This window comes from Chinchilla lanigera, unplaced genomic scaffold (assembly GCF_000276665.1).
Source record: "Chinchilla lanigera isolate Chin_1 unplaced genomic scaffold, ChiLan1.0 scaffold00039, whole genome shotgun sequence".
Taxonomy (NCBI): domain Eukaryota; kingdom Metazoa; phylum Chordata; class Mammalia; order Rodentia; family Chinchillidae; genus Chinchilla; species Chinchilla lanigera.
The window spans coordinates 14,834,595-14,854,958 of NW_004955440.1; the positions used below are offsets into that span (position 1 = coordinate 14,834,595).

Sequence of the window (20,364 nt, forward strand, 5' to 3'; positions counted from 1 at the left end):
CTCCCACGGTGCCTGTGAGGCCCCTTTGTGAACCCAGAGGCCCCAGAGAATGTGGAGTGGACCCCCAGGGCGGGGCCGGGTGCCTGACAGCTGAGGAAAGGGACTGCTTCACTCTCATAGTGGGAGAACGGACCCTGGGACCAGTAGCCCTGTGCTCTGTCACCCCTTCCTGGAGATCTGCAGTGCCCTCTTGGGTCCTTGCCATGCCCTAGCATTTGCGTGTGTGAAAGACAGACAGCTGTGTACACACACACACACCCACACACACACACACACACACACACACACGCAATTTGGGCAGGTCCTGGAGCTCTGGTCCTTTCTGCCCAGTGCCGGCCTGCCCTGACTGTTCTCCTGCCTTAGGACTGGGGTGTGGGGGAAGTGGTCCAGCTTCCTGCACCACAGGGCCGAGGGGACATCACTTCTCTTTGACTTGCTAGGTCTTTTCAACCACACTCGTGTCGGAATTTCCCCTGGAAGGGAGATGACAGGTCACTCTAGTTGAAGTCATTCAAGCAAATTGTTGATGAGAAATGGAGAAGCAGAAACTGCCAGGCATCTTGAAATCTGGCTCTGCAGGTCGTTGTTTTATTCATGAGTTCAATGAATATTTATTAAAAGTCGACGTCTGCCAGGCAGTGGAGCTGGTGCTGGGGTAGACAGAGCAGGGCAGACCCAGCAGCACCTCACTTTGATAAAGGCTTTCTGATTTCCAAGACTTTCTTTACCCACCTGCACCAGCCACGGACTTGTTCAGCGGTCTCCGTTTCATGGATATGAAACCCAGGACCTTGTGGGGTCCGATGACTCTCTTCGAGGCAGATGGCAGGAAGTAACAGGGTTGGCACCTGAGCGATCCTTCACCCTCGGGCTGGCCTGTGGCTTCTTAACTGTGAGTCTTAGGCAGGAAGAGACAAGCAGTAATCTCCTTCCCGTTGGCGTCTGGATCTCTTGCAAAGCTGGGTCTAACCCAGTCCTGGTGTGGAGAGCGGTTCTGCAGTGAGGGCCTGTGGAAAGCCCTGGGACGTGCGAAGTGCCCACCAACTGCTCTAAACCCTTCTCGTCTGTCTAAAAGTAGTGTGCTTGTGGTACACGATAAATACGTATGGAATCTCGATCCCTTTTTCACCAAGTGCTTTTGAACTGACTTTCAATCTCTCAGCTTTGAGCTGGGGATATAGCTCAGAGGCACAGTGCTTGCCTGGCAAGCGCTAGGTCATGAGTTCGACTCCCTGTACCACAAAACAAAAACAAAAACTCTCAGCTTTAAGCTGGGTATGGTGGCGCAGTCCTGTAATTCTAGCGCTATGGGAGGCTGAGACAGAAGGATCACGAGTCTAAGCACCCCCTAGGCAATTTGGAGACTTAATGAGACCCTGTCAAAAAAATAAATAAATTTAAAAATACGGTGGGATGGATGTAGCTCAATGCAAAGGCCCTGGATACAATTCCCAGTGTTGCAGAAACAAAATCACACAACAAGAACTCAGGTTTCTCATACTAATATCCTAGTGGTAAAATTTTTCACGTTGTCCCCCATGCTTCCCAGCAAACAAGCACAAGAAGTATATCCTGCCCCAAACTGAAAGCTTCCTGTGCCTGGAAATTGTCTTTTTTGTTCTGTTTGTTTTGCTCTTTTGGAGACAGGGTGTCACTGTGTAGTCTAGGCTGTCCTGGAACTCCCAGCCACCCCCCTGCTTCAGCCTCCTGAGTGCCGGGGTTACAGGTGTGCCCTAGGACACCGGCTGGAAGTGGCTTTTAATTCCATCTTCCCTGCTGCGCCCAGCCTCCCTGTGCACCTGGATCATGAGTTTAGCAAGCTCGTGCCCCCTGGCATGGCACTTTCGTCTTCCTGTGGCTCCTCCGGTGTGTGGTCCTGTGGACTGTCAGAGGTGGTCTAGCATGGGTGGTGGCTCAGCAGCTGGAGTGTCCTGTCCTGCCAGGGGGCCTGGAGGGCAAGGCCACCCCCTGGTGACCGCTCCTTCTCTCCCCACTGCAGCTGGTACGGGACAACGCGGACCTGCGCTGTGAGCTGCCCAAGTTGGAGAAGCGGCTGAGAGCCACGGCCGAGCGAGTGAAGGCGCTGGAGAGCGCGCTGAAGGAAGCCAAGGAGAACGCCATGCGCGACCGCAAGCGCTACCAGCAGGAGGTGGATCGCATCAAGGAGGCCGTGCGAGCCAAGAACATGGCCCGGAGGGCGCATTCGGCCCAGATCGGTACGTGTGCTCGGTCAGCCTGGGGGCCTGGAGCTGCAGGGAGCCTCATCTGGGTCCGTGTTAATCTGAAAGGCTGTGAGGGGCCGCAGCTCCTCTCCTCCGCCAGGGAGGGCGAGCCTGCCAGGCGCCTGCTGCCCCGCGGGTTCTCTGGAGTTCCGAGCTGAGCTGGAGCCCCCTCCCTGCGTGGTAGAGAGAGGGCTATGGCAGTAAACAAAGGCGCACACTTGGAAACGCCACGGTATGTGACAGCTGCTCACCCTGAAGGTCCCTTGTGTGCTGCCCCACCCAGGACCACAAAGGGGCCTCTCTGGAGCCGGAACCCTCACGGCTTGCGGAGAGCCAGGCTGGCGCTGGTGATCAGGGTGTGGTTCCAAGCCGACCAGGGGACCGCTATGCGTCTGGACATTTTGCCCGTGTAGAAGATGAGGGTGCAGCGAACACTGCCAGGTTACAGCCGAAAGAATGAGAAGGGATTTAGGGATAATCTGTAAAGGGTTTTAAGGTGAAACATCTCTAATAATGTGTCATGTTATTGCCTGTCAGATATTCCTATGCAGGTGTATTGCAAACCAGCAACTTCAAGTTTCTGGTTTTAAAATCCCTTAGTGACTCATTGCGTTTATTGGGTTTCATACCCTTGGAGAATCTCCTGGAAACTGCGGACCCTCTCCCCAGAAAAACACATTGCACTTAGAATTCTGCATCTGACCTCAGGGACTGCATAGGTCCCCATGAAATCCTGGAGGGAACGGTGGCCCGACCTCACCGTACAAAGGAAAGTCCTTTGTTTCTAATTTTGCTTTCTTATTTAAAGGTTGATGCCTAAGTTCTCTGTCCTGGGAATATCTGGATATCCTGGCATCACTAACTGCACTGCTGCTAGGCGTAGCCCTCTTTTCACAAAGGTCTAGTGGTGGAGGAGATGGTCACGCTGATGAGCACTGTGACTCTGCTTGTCACCAGGAGCTGTAGGTGTCTGGCCTGCCGTTTCAGCTTTTGGTGAAAGTTTTTCTCTCTCCTTTGTGTTGATACAGCCAAGCCCATTCGCCCAGGACACTACCCAGCCTCGTCTCCAACCGCGGTCCACGCCATCCGAGGGGGAGGAGGCGTCTCTTCCAACTCTGCTCACTACCAGAAGTAAATACAGAGTGAGTCCATGGCGCCTGGGGGTTTTCTCTTTGGAGTAGCCATGGGGCGTATTTGGAGACAGAGCCTTATTCCTTCCTTGAGCCCCATGCTGGCCATCTCAGCCACACGCATGTGACATGTAACAGAGAGTCCGTTGTGCCCCAGGGCAGGCCCTGAGGCCCAGGTGAGCAGAGACCCGGACCTCGCCTCATCACAGTATAGAGCCCTGGATTTTTTTAGTGGAGCCACCTGGGGCCCAGAGGACCCTGGGCCACGCCTGGCCTCACTGCCTCCGGGAACAGGGCTGTGTAGTGAATGGCTCCCGAGCTTTCTTCTGTCTGTGGGGCTCTCTTCCGTAGTAACTGACCTCTGAAACGGCATTGCCTGTTTGTCAACTGCATAAGTTTCCTAAGACACAGGGAAGGGGCAGATGGCTTCAAGTCTCAGGAATATAGAGTCAGAAAGTGGCCATCTGTTTATAATTAGTGTTGGACCCCAAGTGGCTTTTGGTCTGTAAGCGTCCCTCCTACAGCCCACATGGCCAGCGTTGCTCCGAAGGACAGAGAGATGAGCCTTAGAGAAGCGAGAAGGGGGCGGGCTTGGCCTGTGCTTCACCACCGAGAAACAGAGGGAAGCGGATCCTGGGGGGGCACCCAGAGAGTAGGCGGCCAGAAAACTGGGTGTGGGAAAACCGTGACCCTGACTCTGCACTGCCCTTGGACTCCGCGCCCCGTTAGGGAGCTCTCCGAAGGCCAGTAGCTTACCTGGTATGAAGCCTCTGCGACCAGGGGTGACTGAACCTCGGTTCCTTACCCGTCCCTTCCTTTCTGTGTCAGAGTAGGAAGGCGGCGGATGTCAGGGGCTGGAGCCTTTCCCCGGGGTGGGATGACAGCGTTGCTAAGGCTCAGTGAAAAGCCCTAAGGAGTTTGCTTTGCTGATTATCCCCAGGTAACTCTTACCTGTGCTACCCCAGGCTGTGCCAAGGAGCGGGGCAGGGGCTGGCCAGGTTAGTGGGAACACAAGGGCAGGCCGAGGCAGGCTGCAGCAGGCGACACGCCCACCAGCACCTGCCGTGCCCTAGGTGGGTGGGTGGGACGGGGTCTTGGCAGTGGGCCACCACCTTCAGAACCAGCCTGTCCTAATCTGAAATAAAATGAAGTTAGATGTTTACTGCTGCATGGTGTCGGTCTTCAGGCTAAGACCTGAAGGGAATGTAAGAGCATGTTGGGCGGCTAAGAACAGAAAACCTAGAAGCAGTGGCTCTCAAACTTCCGTGGTGGCACGCAGGCTTGACAAGAGTAAGGCGCTAGGTTCAGTCTCCAGCACCAGAAGACAGACACAAAATCCCACTTCGGACATCAGCATCACCTGGCGTGAGAGTGCAGGCTCCTTAGTGTGGGACAGGGCCTGAGCTTTTGTCTTTTCACAAGAACTCTGGTGGCTTTGCTACCCACCAGGGTCTGAGGCCCGCCCTCCTACAGTAGCTGTGCTTTACACGGGACGGAAGTTTCTCAGGTCAAGGAAATGTGAGGGTCGTCTGTGAGTCACTGTGAAAGAGCTCCACAGTGAAATCAGAAACATGGCCTCTTCACTGCAGGCCCACTGTCCTCAGCAAGGCCAGGACTCCTCGGGCCACCCGTGCTCGCCAAATTGGCTTCAAGTACAGCTTCAGTCCTCGCACTGCTACGGTTTGAGCTGCAGGGAGAGCACCTCAGAGGAAGCGGGACAGGGCCAGAGCAGCCCTCCCGGGTGAATCAGCGCGCTTTAAGTGGCTGTCTCAGTGCCCCATAAGAGCGGGTGTCTGTATCCTTGTGGCGAGGCACATGGCCATGTCTCGCTGGGGGGAGGCTGGGAAGGGCAGTCTTAGCTGGCCACATCGTGGCCCCGGAGGAGGGCGTGCGGGTTACAGATGCTGGGGTGGACAGCCAGCTCACTGCGCCTGCGAACACGTGCTGTGTGCGTTGCCTCATTTGATGAAGGCACGCCGGGGCGGTGCTAGGCTCCCATCAGGTTCCTCCTAAATGTCGGATCCAGGATTCTGGGTCCAGAGGCCGTGCAGAGATAACCGCCCTGCTCAGGGGATCCAGTGACATCCGCCACACCTGCACTTCCGTGGAAGGTGCACGCCGTAGAGTGTTGGCTACCATTTGCCAGGATGGCTCTTCGTACCCTGAAGATGGAGAAATCAGTGCTTCTGTGAGGCTTCCCGACATCCAGAGTAGCAGTCAGCCTGACCCACAATTCTTTCTTTCTTTTCTCGAAGTGTTTGACTATTTTACCCACCGCTGGCAACTCCTTCACACGTTTCATCCATCCTGTGGCCAAGGTGCTCTTATCACAGTGTCCAGAAGTAAACACTGTTAGGATGGCAGGTGGCTGGGCGGACTGGTGTTGGATAATAGACTGGGTTTTCAGGTGTCAGATCTTCTCTTTTCTTCCAGCTGTTTAACCTCAGAGTCTGTTTGGTCATCAGTGAAATGGGAATCTTTTACCTGGATCGCTGGCATTGATATAAGGCTTACATGAGATTCTGCCTCTAAGCTGCATGACAGCGAGAGCTAAAAGAAATGCTAGTTGCTAGTGCAGCTGAGCGTGCAGAACTTGGCATGTAGTAGTTGGCTAATAGCTGTTGGTGCACAGCCTCTGTTACTAGAACTAGGACAAACCCATGTGTTTTTCACATTCTCACAACCAGTCAGCACTTCTGACACTCGGTTCTGTAGTAGAGGCCACCCTCTAACTTCTAATTTGTTTGTTCGTTTTGGTTTTTTTGGGTTTTTTCTGAGACAGAGTCTTGCTATGTAGTTCAGGCTGGCCTTGAACTCACTGTGTCTTGCAGGCTGGCCTCTAACACATGGTGATCCTCCTGGCCCAGTCTCCCGAGTGCTGGGATTACACGTGTGTGGCACCGTGCCCAGCTGGCATCTTCTAATTTAATTTAGTTCTAATAGTGTCTGCCTGGAGACAGCCTCAGCGTCCGTAGGTGAAGAGCTTAGTCCAGCAGGGCTGCTTCCCACTACAAATGCCAAATTGCAAGCCCTAAGCTGTGGCTTGTGTGCATGCAGAGCTTCTGTGCCTTCTGCATTACCTGCCAGGCACTCCGATGCGGATAGCAATCCAGAATTCCCCAAATCCAGGCCTTTGGGTTTCATGGAGGTTCATTACGTGGGCATGATTGATGAATCACTAGCCCTTGGTGACAGCAGCTCAACCTTAATTTCTGCCCCCGGAGAGTGGGAGGTAGGAGAGGGGTGGGGACTACACATTTTATTCTTCTCATCACATGGTCGCTTTTCCTGGCAACCAGCCCCCAGCCTGAGCTTGTTCAGGAGGACCCAGCCATTGGCATCTCACGGGGGTACGCGTCGCACTCCCTGTTCAGTAAGAGATGCAGGGGCTTTAGGAGTGGAGGAGCCAGGGTCCCTCACCAAATATTTACTTCTTTTTACCTACACCTTCACATCCTTCAGTCCATGTAGTTGTTACAGAGTAGCTTTTAGACTCGTAGCAGTAGTGACCATTGTGCAGGGAAGACCCACTTCTAAATGAGCCTCCTGTCTGGTGCTATGAGCAAACAGAGGCCTTTAAAGATACCATTTATCTAAGAGTTACGAGGAAGAATGTTGACTTTTTTAAAGAAATGACTAGGATTTTGTCAGCAGAAGTTTTAAAAACAGAGGGTACCCAAGGAGCAGGGAATTATAATTAGACGTGAAGAAACATTAAATGATTTTGTTTTTAAACTGGGACTGCGGAATTCAGGGCTTGGATGCATCAGAACCTTTGTGCAATCGTCTTGCTGAGCTCGGGACGCCGTTCTGAGGTATCTTCCCTGGCAGAGGCGATGCTGACTGCCGACTCGCAGCCAGGGCGACATGTTCGTGCTTGGGCGGCACCTGGAGATCCTGGGATTTCCTTCTGCTTCCTCTCAGGGTTCCGGGAACACGGTCGCGAGTATTTTGGTTTCTCCTCAAGGTTTCAAAGCCACTTAAGATGCCAACATGTAAAAATCAAAGGCGCCCACGATAATGCTGATTTGGTCTCGTCTGGATCAAATCCAGGGAGCTGCGCCAGGGCAGGGGAGGACCCTTTTCCAGCACCAGAGCTGGACAAGGACAGTATGGTGCCTCGAGCTCAGATCATGCGGCTTGTAATTGGCCAGACCTGGGTTCCGGCCCTGGCCTTGGCGTTTGACTCCTACACGACGCCGGGCAAGTTACTTGATTTCTTCCAGCTCCGTTCCCTCATCTGCCCAGTGGGATCGGGCGCTCAGAGCCTGTTCTGTGTTCGGCCCCACAGTGGAAGAGCCGAGAAGGCTGCTCTTACCCAGCGGTGTGTTTGCTGCGGGAGACAGAACAGGGCAACCTGTGAAGAAAGCAGGAATGGGCTGATGGAGTAGGTGGGGCACTTTGGGGGGCGACGTGGGAGCGGAGAACTCCGCGGTGAACAGTGCGTGTGAAGGCGCGTACCCCGGCACAGATGCCGGCTCCAGCACGAGGCCATCGCCGTTAGAGTTGTTGGGGAGGGCCTGGGCTCGGGTGCGTGAAGCCTTTGATGCTGAGATAGAGTATTGACTGGAATCGAGGTGTGGGGGGTTGGGATTTTGCCCAAGAGTGGGTGGGACTTTGTTCATAATGGAACAAGGCCTCTGTGGGCTGGACTCTAGTAAGAGGCGGGTGGGGTGAGGTTAGGAGGAGGGGCTCTGGAGATCTGCTTTGGAGGACAGTGGTTGGGGCGGGAAGAGGAGAGGAAGTGCAGCCGTAGCTGGCACGGTGTCAAAGCCAGGGTCTGCCCTTAGGGCTTAGCCGTTGCTGCCAGGAGGAGGAAGGAAAGGAACTAAAGGTCCTCTCTCCCCAGGGTTGGGCTCTAACAGTTAGGTGGCTACTTAGTAACCTTTCCAGCCTGACGGGGAAATTGGGTGATAAGCAGGTTTGCGGGCCGGAGGTTCCATAGGTTAACGGTGGTGCCTCCTTGACGTCCAGCCGAGCCTTCCGGCCTCGGTGTGTGGAACCCGTGGGTCCGGGACTCAGGAGAGAGGCCAGCGCTGGAGGCCCAGAGAATTAGGACCGCGGCCCGTGTTGAAGCCCCAGGTCTGGAGGAGGGAGGTGGGTGACCTGTCAGAGGACAGACAGGCCGAGGGGAGTCGGGGTGGTGGTGGTGGTTAGACAGGCCTGGGACTGGCAAATGGAAAGTCCGAGCAAAGAAGCGGTGCTAAGTAGGGGATCTGAGAGGAGGAATGCGAGGCCACGGGGCCCAGGGAAGGCGCTGGACTTCGAAGGTCGAGTGGGCAGCTCAGCGCGGGAGGCAGATGATGACAGGGCCTGGGTGGTTGGTGAAGGCCGGATGGCGGGGGCCTTGGGCGTCTTTGGTGAGGGGTGCAGCAAGCCCAGTTCGCAGGGGCCAGAGAGTGGGGCTGAGGAGGTAGAGCTGGTGACCGCACATCCACTCCGGTGGGTCTTGTTTGAGGAAGGGCAGAGGCGCGGAGGAGGGGGTGAAGATGGGTGCCTTCTTCCCTCCGGTGGGAGGTGGTACAGCTCACGGATGGCCCAAAGGAGCAGGAGGGAGGTGGCTGGGGGGGGGGTGCCGGGGGCGCGTGCAGCTCAGCAGCTCAGCACCTCAGTACTGCCTTCTGCAAGTAAGAAGCCAGGTTATTGGGAGGGAGAGCCGGCCGGGCTCAGGCCCAAGAGCAGAAGGGTGTGAAATGGGCCCGCCAGGGAGAGATGAATGCTTGTTTGAGGCCCCACACTTAATGTAGACACCCATTTAAATATTTGTCCCGCTGTGATTCTGAGAGCCCTGGAGATTGGCTTGCTTTCCTGGCAGTGCTTGGTCGGCCAGTGGGGACTTTTCACAGGAGTCCACCAGATGGCACCAGGGGGGCGTTGCTGAGACCACAGCTGTTGGAAAGCCGTCTTCCTCCCTCCCCTTTTCTCCTTTCCCTCCCGCTTCCCCTCCTCTCTCCTCCCACCCCCTCTCTCTGGTTTTCCTGAGTTTAAGCCATTATGTTTTACATTTGAGCGGTAAAAAGGGAACTTTTAAGGAGTAAAATTCTCAGGTCCCCAGAGTTGATTTACATTATTTTATTATAATATGTAAATTTTTGCAAATTTTCAATAGTACATATACTCTTTGTACAGATCCTCTGCAATTATTCAGTCAAAAGTATAGGAAATTAGGTTGAATTAAAACCACAATCACAAACCCAAAGCACTCACCTGAACACAGTTTGAGGAAGATGGTCTTTGAGTGAAAATACTGAGCTAAGGGCAGTGTGATGCTGGGCCGTGCTGCTTCCGGGAGTTGCACGCCCTTGCTGCGTGTGTCCTGGCGTGACCGAGCGTGCTCTGTTGAAACTGCTGTAGAATCGCAGCAGGCCTTCAGGTCGCTTTGTCTCCATGTGGACGGGTCACATTTTCCTGCTGGGTCCAGTTCTGTCCTCTTCAGCTAGAAGATGATTATAGTCCTGAGAAGTCATTCTAACTTGGTTATAGCAAAGCACATGCGGAGCTGTAGGTGCGTGGGAATGCTGGTCATGGGGCCAGCTAGGTAACCACGTTAGTTCCCGAGATTTCCATGTCAAGAAAAGCACAACACTGGACAGGTTTGAAGTGAAGCTGCCTCTCACTGTGTTCATGCAGATTGAGGCTTTGATATTTTGAGGCACACGTTTATAAAAAACTATCTGTAAAGCTTAGAAATCATAACATGGGAGAAAGTCTTGATAAACTTTGATAAAACAATCTCAAAAATCACACTAGAAGAGCCAGAGGGGCTCATTGAGGGCCTGAAAGTTCCTCTGAAGAGGCAAATCGCTGTTTGCGCTGTGATCTCATGGTGTAAGGGTAGATCTCATGGGGCCGCCACTTGTCCAGCGGTGGCGGGGACCCGGGTTCACAGACACAGAGGTGGACCCTGGAGTTCAGCTGTGACGCCTCTGTCTCTGGTCCTTGTGACACTCACAGGACCAGTGACTGTCACTGAAACATGGCTCTGTCTTCTCCAGGTCTTTCTTCCGGGTCTTTATTGTGAAAATATTCATTAATTATTATAAACAGCATCTCTTGCTTCTTCTTTGCTGAGATGAGTCAGACGCATAAGGAAGCTCCTGCAGTTCCTCCACGGCTCCTCTGGCTGCCACACTGGCCGTCTGTGGCGAGGGCCTGGGATCCTGGGCCCTGTGCGGCCTCGTGCCTGCTGTGTGCAGTCTTCAGCCTGCCCCGCTGGGCCCCGTTGTTTGGAATGCACGGATTATTTTCTTTGCCTAAAAGTCAGGTCACACTGAACTACACCCAAACGGGTCAGCTCCAGAGGAGTAGCAGAGATGGAACATCCAGTATTTTCTAGCACGTAACCCTCAGGTTTCCTTGACTCCGAGTACCGCTGGGTGTTTCGTCACACTCACAACCCTGGGCCGAGGCCTTGTGCTTTTGGTCATGTAGGCCTCGGGCTCCTCTTTCTTCGAACTGAGGAAGCCACCCTCCTCGGAGCCCTGAGCACTCTCCCTTCAGTGCTGTCTCCGTTGTGTCCCGGGCAGGACGGCGTTTCCTTTTTAAGCCCTTGGCCTCGACAGCAGCCAGGCTTCTGTTTGTTCCTCGTGTGTGTGTGGGTTCACACTGAGCTTCCCGGCTGCCGCGCGGTCGCTTACACTCTTGTCTCTGCGCTTCTCCGGGCCACTCCCCATCTTTCCGTGTGGTTACTGTTCTGTCTGTTAATACCTGAGCCCATCTTACCTTGTACCACTGTTGGGTTCGCGCCCCTTTTCCTGGTTTTGACTTAATCACAGTGAAGTATCATATCTACTGAGACGCACGACTGACCTCCATCCACACCACACGGGGAGGGAGGGCAGGGGAGGCTGTCAGATGCAGCTCTCTGAAACGGTGAAGCCCAGGGGTCCTTACTGATGGCAGTGGCCTGGCGGACCTGGTCCACGTCTAACGCACTGAGCCACTCACCTTGCTGCCTCTGCTAGAAAATCCTCGCAACGAGGACTGAAGCACAGACGTGTGCGCACAGGGAGGGCCCGTGGCTGCAGGCGGGGTGGTTGGGTAATTACGAGCTCAGGGTCTGTTGCCTGCCTCTGGTTTTGACTCTCACGTGCCAGGCGGTTCACTTCATCTCTCGGCCTCAGTGTCCTCCTCTCACACATGGCCGGCACCTACGTACAGGGTGGCTGTGCGGACTGGCTCGTTCGTGCACACATAAAGCTCAGACTCTGCCCAGCCCGCACTGCGCACTCCGCCGCAGTCCGCGTTGCCTCATTGCCTCACCCTATCTCCTCATTCTGCATTTTAAAAAGAAGAGGTGGCTCTTGGGATGCTAAGCTTGTTAGTGATAGATCCTGATCAAGGACTCCGGTGTTCTGTGGGCCACCGCTCAAGGTTCTTGGCATTAGGGCTCTTTATTCTCTTCAGAAGGATCAATGACATCAGAGGGCTTTAATACTTGTGAATTGTACCTGTTCATATGTATCAACGAATTAAAATATTGCCAGGTTCATTTAAAAGGGAAGGACCAGGGAGATCGCTCAGCGGCATAAGCGTCTGCCTGGCGAGCGCAGGGTCCTGAGTTCGACTCCCAGTGCCAAAAAACAAAAAGAAAAAAGAAACTTTTGTAATATTCTGGTTTCTCTTCAGATCATATAAATCTTTCACCTTTTAAAAATGTAACAAGCTCATCATCTATGTTTCCATAAATGCCACTTTATGAAAAATGACTATTTTAAAACAAAACAAAACCCTTGGCAAAATGGCATTGTTTTACATTTTTGTGAACCTCGTTGTTATCTGACTTGATGGGTAACAGTGGGATTCTCCTAGGTCCTTCAGCAGAGTCTGTCTGTTGTGTGTCATTTTAGAGAACTATGTAAAGAGAGCCTGGCCATTTACTGCAGACGAGGTTCCTGGGCACTGAACAGCCGAGACTGGTGTGGAGGAGTAGGGTCATAATACCGACATCGTAGGCTTGCCTGGGAATGGAGTAGGATGACATGAAAGAAGAGAAAAAACTCCTACAAGAGGGCCTGGCAAAAATATCGCTTCTTGGCCTTTTGGCTAAGATCAAGTGAAGAGTGCCTGGCAAAAATTACACCTTTAGGGCTGGGGACGTAGCTCAGTGGCACAGCACCTGCCTGGCAATCTCAAGGTCCTGAGTTCGATTCCCGGTATGAAAAAAAAACTTAAAAAAAATTATACCCTCACAAACATTAAAATATTAACTGATGTTACTGTGCTCGTGTAGCCAAGCCTTAAAAGAATAGTTGAAGTGGGGGCTGGGAGCGTAGCTAAGCGGTAGAATGCTTGCCTAATACACCTAAGACCTTGGGTTTGATACTCAGCAGCCCCCAGAAAGAAAAAATAATAGAAGTGGGACTGCAGTGGGAGAGGACAGAGATAACTGCAGATGGGCACAGTTGAGGCCTGGGCTTTTGAAACTAGAATCCTGAATTCCAAGAGAGGACTCGTGAACCCCTGAAAGAAAGAATTCCTGGCTTTGCCTGCAGTACCGTAGGCAGCTATAGTTTAATAGTGATCAATTTCATGTTTCTCAGAGTCAAATTCTGGGCAACCCAAACAGTTCCTGCCCCGCAGACTGCAACAAAGCAGCAAGGAGGTGAACCCGCCTCTCTGCAGTGGGGATCAGTGAAGTACAAATGGTAATTCTTATAATGTGGGGATTGAACTGTAGAAAGGCAAAAGAAAAGATAAAACTATGTACTGTTTGGATTAAGCGTAAATCCACTGCAAGCAATTGCAAAAGGCAAAGTTGAAGGGTTGGAATCTCTAAATACTTCTTGCAAAACCCTTCTATATAATTAGTTTCTTTCTTCGGCCTTCCCCACCCCTTTTAAAGAAAAGGTGATTTTTACTTCCTTCTAAATCGGGTCACACGTTTCCCTTCTGAATTACCTCCCCAGCTTGGCGCAGACTTGGAGCTGGTCAGCTGGCGGATCACGGGGTCCAGTCCGCTGCCCCTAGGCAAGTGCGTGACTTCTGTGAACCGCGTAAGAGAGGGTCAGCTGGACTGGGCGTCCAGTGTTCTCCAGACCCTTAGCCTCTCTGCAGTGGGAAGGGTCAGACATGGCTTCTCTTGGGGAGGAATCATTTGCCTCTAAAATGTGTACCATTTTCCCTCCTGAATTTTTCTGAGGAGTGGGCGTCCAGGTGGTGAGGAGGATGCATGGCAGTGTTTTATGTGAGTCCAATTTTTCCTGGGCCTGCAGGAAAGACCCGAGACAGGCCTGTAACGATCCTAAATTCAAGGTGAAGAGGAATAACCTCTTCATAGTCAAGAGAGGACCCCGGACGGGCGGAATTTCTCTGCGTTTTCTTTTATGTAGCAAATGTCACAATCTCAGGTCTCCTCAGTCTCCTCAAGGTGACTAAGCTAAGCAGCTTGCGGCCCCCCATTTCTTTCAAACTGTTAGCCACACATGCCGGGTCTTGCACAGGGGCGTGGGACTTGAGTGAAAGGCCTTCTGGTGGAAATCGTGTCACTTCATGGTCTGCTGGAGTTATGGAGGCCACACCAGGGAGTCTGTGTGTCTAATGCTCGCTGTGTCAACATGGGTTGGCTGCAGTCACTGCACCAAGCCAGAAACCCACAATGTGAGGTATGTGCCAGTTACCTCCCCGCCTCAGGCACGCGCGAAGACCGCCCCTCCGCCCAGCGTGCTGGTGGGCTCAGGAGATGAGCCTGTGTGAGGCGAATGGAGATTCATCGCTGGTATTCAAAACGCATTCCCGTTGGTTTTCCACTTGAAATGGGTTTTAAATGACAGCTCTGACCACACTTTTCGGTTTTCCACTTCTGGACCTGACAAGAAGCATAGACTCTCACCAGAGCAGCTACGTGTTAAACGTGCTTTTCCCAGAGGCTGATCTTCCTCTGTCTGGCTTCAAAAAATGACAAGAACGTCACCATGTACGGTTGTTTAAAGTCTGTTTAATCGGAGAGTTTTGTAATTGTGGGAGATGATACTGTTGAGTGAGAAAGGTGGTCCCCAAGCGACTTTCCTAAATACGTGCAATTTTTCGTGTCAGGGAAGAGTTGGTATTGTTCAGAATGTGCTGTTCTCCCTTTTTCCTGCTCAGTTTCTGTTTTGTATTTCTTCTCTTTTTTACCTGCGTTGTTCTTGTCCGCTTTTATAACCCCTTTCCAGGCAGTGAATTTTTCTACTTATAAGTATTGTACACCCTGCCTATTTATACAAAATATGTGAAGATTCTTACAGTATTGTAAATCGAGAGTAAAGCGGGGGAAACAGGAATCTGAGACATTTACTACAGCTGAGCATCAGATTTGCACAGAAGTCCTCTAGAGGTGAAACAGGAAGTGTGGTGTATCAGATTAAGGTCTTTTTAAATCAGAAGTTAGGTTTCTCTTAGCGTCAGGCATTTCCTGTGCCAGGCCGTTCCATCAGTGCCTCAAGCGTGTGGCCCTAGCTGCTCCTCAGGTCATTGTCCTTCAAAAAGCTAGGCGCTCCGTAGGAAATGCACAGTACAGGTATAGCCAGACCCAGGCCCTCCAGCTGTTGGAAGGAAGTTGAACTTCTCAGTGTCCTCTGAGAACTGAACTTACAGGATTCAGTCCAAAGGCTGCAAAAGGTCACTCGGGTGGGCCCTGAGTCGCAGCTGGTCCCCACTGTCATCCTACAACCCTGCCCATGGCTAGAACCTCTGTGGGGAGTGGAGTGGAGTCAAAGCGGGGCCTTACTGCGGGCGTCATCACTCCGTGGGCGAAGCGTACCTGTCCGAACTGGGAGCCTTTTTGTAGGGAGCCTGATCAGAAGCTAAGTCTGACCTGCGTGGTGAGGCCACATGCTGACGCATGAGCAGTGGTGCTGGTCATTCCGCAGAACTGAGAAAGTGCATTGTGTATTACTCTGGATACCCACAGGGTCCGTAGGTCCTGACGTTTAGAAGAAAACGGTGAGATTATGTTAGGACAAAGCATATAAAACCAAGACACAGGAGGCTGTGCTGTCCAGTATGTTAGCCGCCAGCTACGCATGTCCAGTGAGGCCTGCAAACATGGCGAAGTCCCAGCTGAGAAGAGTTGGAAGTGAGAAATAGGAACCAGATTGCAGACCATTCTAGGAAGGGGTAGGAAGTAAAAATCTCAGTAGTAATATGGCAGTGTACAATATCTACAGATGTAATACTGATTACATATTGAAATGATGATATTTGAATCAATTGGCATACATAAAATACATTATTAAAATTAACTTTACCTGTTTCCTTTTACTTTCGAATGTGAGACTGGAAAATTAAATATATGACTTGTGTTCTATTTGTTTTGGACAACTCTGATCTAAAAATCTAGAATTTTAAAAAATATTTCTGAGGAGTGAGTTTCTGCTGTGTTCTCTAACTCCTGTGTTCTCTCTGATTCTCTTTCAACAGATGACTCCACGGAGCATGTCAAGGACTACATTAACACCAATTCCTTTATTTTCCCCCCTCCTACACAATTTTTTTTTTTTTTTTTTTTAATAGTTGCTTACCCCAGCCATCTGCAGTACACCAGTTTCAGGTATTTTGAGCTGTGTAGAATTTCTGTGTGTACAGATGTGTGCTTGGACTTTTTCCGAGAAATTGAAAGGAGAGGATTACAGAACATCCACGCACTACTCAGAAGCATCTCCACTGACTCGGCCTCCAGGGCCCTGGGGGGACTCCAGGCAGTACCTGGGGCCTCCTCCTTTAGCAGCACCTGTGACAGGACATGTCCCGTCGGAGCGCCCTGACATGCCATTCCCTGGAGCAAACAGCCAAGTGCCGTGGAGGCGGGCGACCACACTCTGCCTGAACTGTCTGGTTTCCTGTATAATAAACACATTACTTTATATTTTTAGGGGACAAAAAGTGCTGCTATAGGGATCGAAATTTTCATTCTGAACACTTTTCCGAAAACAAATTACCCCAAAGGAGCATTTTGAATATCCCGGTCACATCTTTGGATCTGTAAAATACACCTTTTAGTATGGCATCTGTTAAAAAGCAAAGCAGATTTCTTCAAGGCAGAAAAACAAGCTGACAGTAGCAATGTAGAATTTGTTCATTCACACACATCTATGTAAATGCAAAAAGTCATAAAATTCACCTCTAAGCTGCTTGCTATTGAACCTGCAGCAACTAGTCTCTGCTGGCCCGGGTGGTTTGAACATCGTTCCTTCAGAAATGTTGGAAATGCTGCAGAGTTGGGTGAGTGGAGATGGGGCTGCCCCCTTTGCTTCTTCCTCCCAGATCCTTCCAGAGCTTGCACTGGGGATGGCCTGTTTGTCTGGGGAACCGTCTTGAGCTTGAAGAGGTGCCGCTAAGGAGATCCAGCATCATCCCAGCAGCTGAAAAGGAAAGCCCGTGGGGGGAGGACAAGGCAAAGTTTGTGCTGTCTGTGAATGAGTTGCCGTTCTAGCCCATCATTGCAGACTGTTTATCTGAATTCTCTTTGGCACCAAATAGGCTTTATATTCTTCTAGGCATAAGTAGAAGAAATCAGTGTAAATGGATTTTTTACATGTAGCGGTTATTATTCTAGTATCTGAATCTAAAGCTGATTCCCTTACTTCCAGTTGGGTATATTAAAATGACTGATTTCCAAATACTAAGGTTTTCAGGGAAACTGACAAGGATCCAAGTAAGCTGATCTTGTGTGCTGCTACTTTGTTGACATACTTTGGGGTAAATCAGTGACAACCCAACCAGTCTTGGAGAAAGCACCCATCCTGTTACCATACATGCCCAAGATGTGTGACTGGCACTGGAGCTGTCGCGTAGGAATGAAGTGTGTGCCAGGGGAGACTGGGTTTTCTCATGGCCGTGTGGGCCAAGGTAGTTCAAGTGTGTGTGTGTGTGTGTGTGTGTGTGTGAAAAGTGCAAAGTACTGTGCATTAACTTTCAAATTCTTCTTGTACAAAATTTCCCTAACAGTAATGCTGCTTTGATTTAATTTATTTGTTAAACATTGCACTTTGTCTTTGCCTGTTTTGTTTTGGAGAAGTATGAAAAGGATGAAGGCTACTGAAGTATTTAGTTCATAAAGATGGCAAATTTATACTCATGAATTTTTTTTCATTCTGATTTTGTTGCCTTTGTGTGCCCAGCATAACTGTTTGATCGCTTACCTGCAGTCTGATGGCAGGGTCCTTACGGGGTAGCTTTTGCGAGCCGTATCAGGTACTAACATGCCGCAGATTATAACTTTGTTGGTAATATGTTTGCCTCTGACTTTGGAAGCTAAAACAGCCTTTGACAGGGCTGCTGATTAAATAAGTGTCAGTACATACCACTTACTGTTGTCCATTAGGCAATTGTATTACTTGGTGTTTGATAATTGAACAGTGGTCGGTCATTTTCTTTCCTCTTTTTTTTTGGAGGGGGGTGCTTTTGTTAACAGCCGTTATAAAATGGATTATTTTAGATTCATTCCAAAGTCATTTCTCCTTGGGTGCCCCTTTTCTACTTCTGAAGAATTGGCTGTCCCTTTCATGTTTCAAAAAGAAACATTCACTTGTGGTTCCATATTACTTGATCTCTACAAGGGCCTTACAAAATTCACTCTACTTTTATTCACAGAGAAAGTTGGCTTTGATGTCTTTTAAAGATAATTCTGCTAGTTGCTGATCAGCCAGTCAGTTCACCTAGCTTCAGTCTTTATGGGACCTCTAATCAAATTTTCCTATGCTGTGACTAAAGGTAGACGGCTCAATAGAATAGATTATACAGTTCATTCAAATGGATCTCTAAGTATTACTTTGTGTAATAAGCTGGTTCGTATATCAGGACCACGTAATCTTTCTCAAAAATGCTGCATTTTTATGCAATGTCCATTTTTAAAACACTACTGCTCTGTGTACTCTAAATGTAAAAACTACATTTCTGAGCCCAAGTCTATGATTAAATTTTTTGTTATATGTTATTTTTTGCTAGTTTGTATGTGTGTGTTTTTTCTCCTCTGAACAATTTTATATTTCATGTCACTTCTTGATAGTTTTCCCTTTGATGCTATCAGAGAATAGCCGGGTGGTTTATATAAATAACATCTACCTGCAGGATGGTAGATTGCTAAATTAGAGGAACGCTGTTTGAGATATCAAGATTTCTGGTTGGGACCCAAAATATATTATGGTAGTGCCAGATGCATTTTGTTCAATTACCAGAGAATTCTGTATGCACATATCATCTGTTAAATGTGGTACAGTTTGCTTTTATGGAATGGCAGGTAGTAGACAGAACAATAAGGGTGGTTAAGACTTTTAAAGGCAGTAGAATTGTATGATTAAGAAAATAAGAATTTATAGAAATACTGGGATAAATAAAAATGGTTGTCTAGACTGTAGTATCTAGTGACTTTTTGAAGCCCTGAAGTTCACATATGGAAGTGATATTCCTGTCCAAGATAAAACTAAGGTTTCACCAGGACTCGGGGGGGCCTATCAGCTCCACCTCCCTGTAGAAATAGCTAAAAGCAAATGAAAGTTCCTAACGCTCCCCTTTTTTGAAGTGTACATTTGAACAGGGCAGGAGTCACTTGGACTTTGGAGAGAAGATATATGAGAAATGTTTTTCATTTGCAGAGGGTAGGAGAGATTTCATTGTATAATCTTGACAATATTGTGCAAACAAAAGGAACCATATGTGTAATACTGTTTAACATTGACAACACAGACTTTATATTAAAAAAAATATTGAATAAGGGCCAAGTAACTGCTGAAGAAAGCAGCAGTCCATGAAGTCTGCTTACTTATTTAAAACTTGTGATCATTTAAAAATATTTTTCATTGTGTGCAGATTTAAGGGGAATAGGGCATTCTGTAGAATTATATATGTCTAGTTTGTAAAGTATGTCATGTGTACTGCAGATGTGTGTTCTCTGGGTTTTATGTATCTGAACAGTAGCTTTCATTTAAAAAAAATTGTGGACAAACTTGTTTTGGTGGTTTTCAGGGGAGAATGGCAGTTTGTATCAAGTAACAATGTGATACCATAGTATTTGTCATAAAAGACTGGAAGTAACCCTCCCCTGGCTTGTGGAAAATTTTGGTTATCTCCTAGATCCTAAAACGAAGATGTATGGATACTCTGGCAGACTGCATGTTGTATAATTGAAAAATACAAAAAGTGGACAATAAAACTCAATTAAACTTTGGCCGGTCTGTTTTTCCTTGTTTGTGTCATCCTGATACGCTCATTGAAGATGCCCGGGTGCTTGGCTTGGTGGCCTTCCCTTGGCCTCTGAAGGGTCTGTTTCCGATGAGCACCTGCCCCAGCCTGCAGCGTGAGCAAGATCAACGCTACTCATTTGTTCTTTTGCTTTGCTTGAATCTATGCTTTACACTTTTTTCCACTGAAAACCAAAAAAATCCGATACTTGTTTCTTCAACTCTGAAAAGATAGCTACCGATTTTAAAAAGTGTGATTAACTTTCTGCTTGAGAAAGGCACTTGTTTTGATGGTAGATTGCGGAAGATTGCCACCCCTCAGCTAATGATTTGAAGCCCTGTGTATTTTGAAGGATTATGGGCATCTTTTGAGAGTGGCAGGCGCGTGTGTCCCTGTTTAACTCACTGATTCTTAGGATGAGGGTACAGGTGTGAGAGCTCACGGGAAGACACCAGAGTGTGCAGCTGGGTAAAAACCAGTGGCAGGACACAGGATTTTTTTTTTTTAAATTAAGTTTCTTAACAAGGGGTCTTCCCTACCTTGCGTCACTAGAGTCATGTAACTGTGCATGATATTATATGTGTAAAACACCCTTGTTCTTGTTTTGATTGGGCTAATTGTGCTTGAGAACCAGACAGTAAATTTCTTCACCTTCATCAATTAAAAATGAAAGGGATGGATGCCAGATGAATGGTCAATAAGTGTAACTGAGGGTAGTGCAAATGGAGTGCTTTTATGATGTTCTGTCTTTCTTGAAATTGTTCTCCAAAGAAATTGAGAGAGGTGGTTTCCAAAATGAGCTTGTTAAAGGTGACGTGTGCAGTAAGCTACAGACATGGTGGATGAATATTTAG

The 20,364-nt window shown here is 49.4% G+C and overlaps 1 protein-coding gene across 1 annotated transcript in view; it reads left to right on the forward strand.

Annotated features, from left to right (window-relative positions):
* The window catches only part of Kif5c (kinesin family member 5C), a gene marked incomplete at its 5' end in the record, with an annotated part of 99,160 nt that extends 79,664 nt beyond the window's left edge, over positions 1-19,496 (forward strand). Inside the window, 3 exon segments of the mRNA XM_013517505.1 lie at positions 2,000-2,216; positions 3,251-3,364; positions 15,752-19,496. Of these exon segments, the coding sequence (XP_013372959.1) occupies positions 2,000-2,216; positions 3,251-3,357 (324 nt within the window).
* Positions 19,497-20,364: the final 868 nt, after the last annotated feature.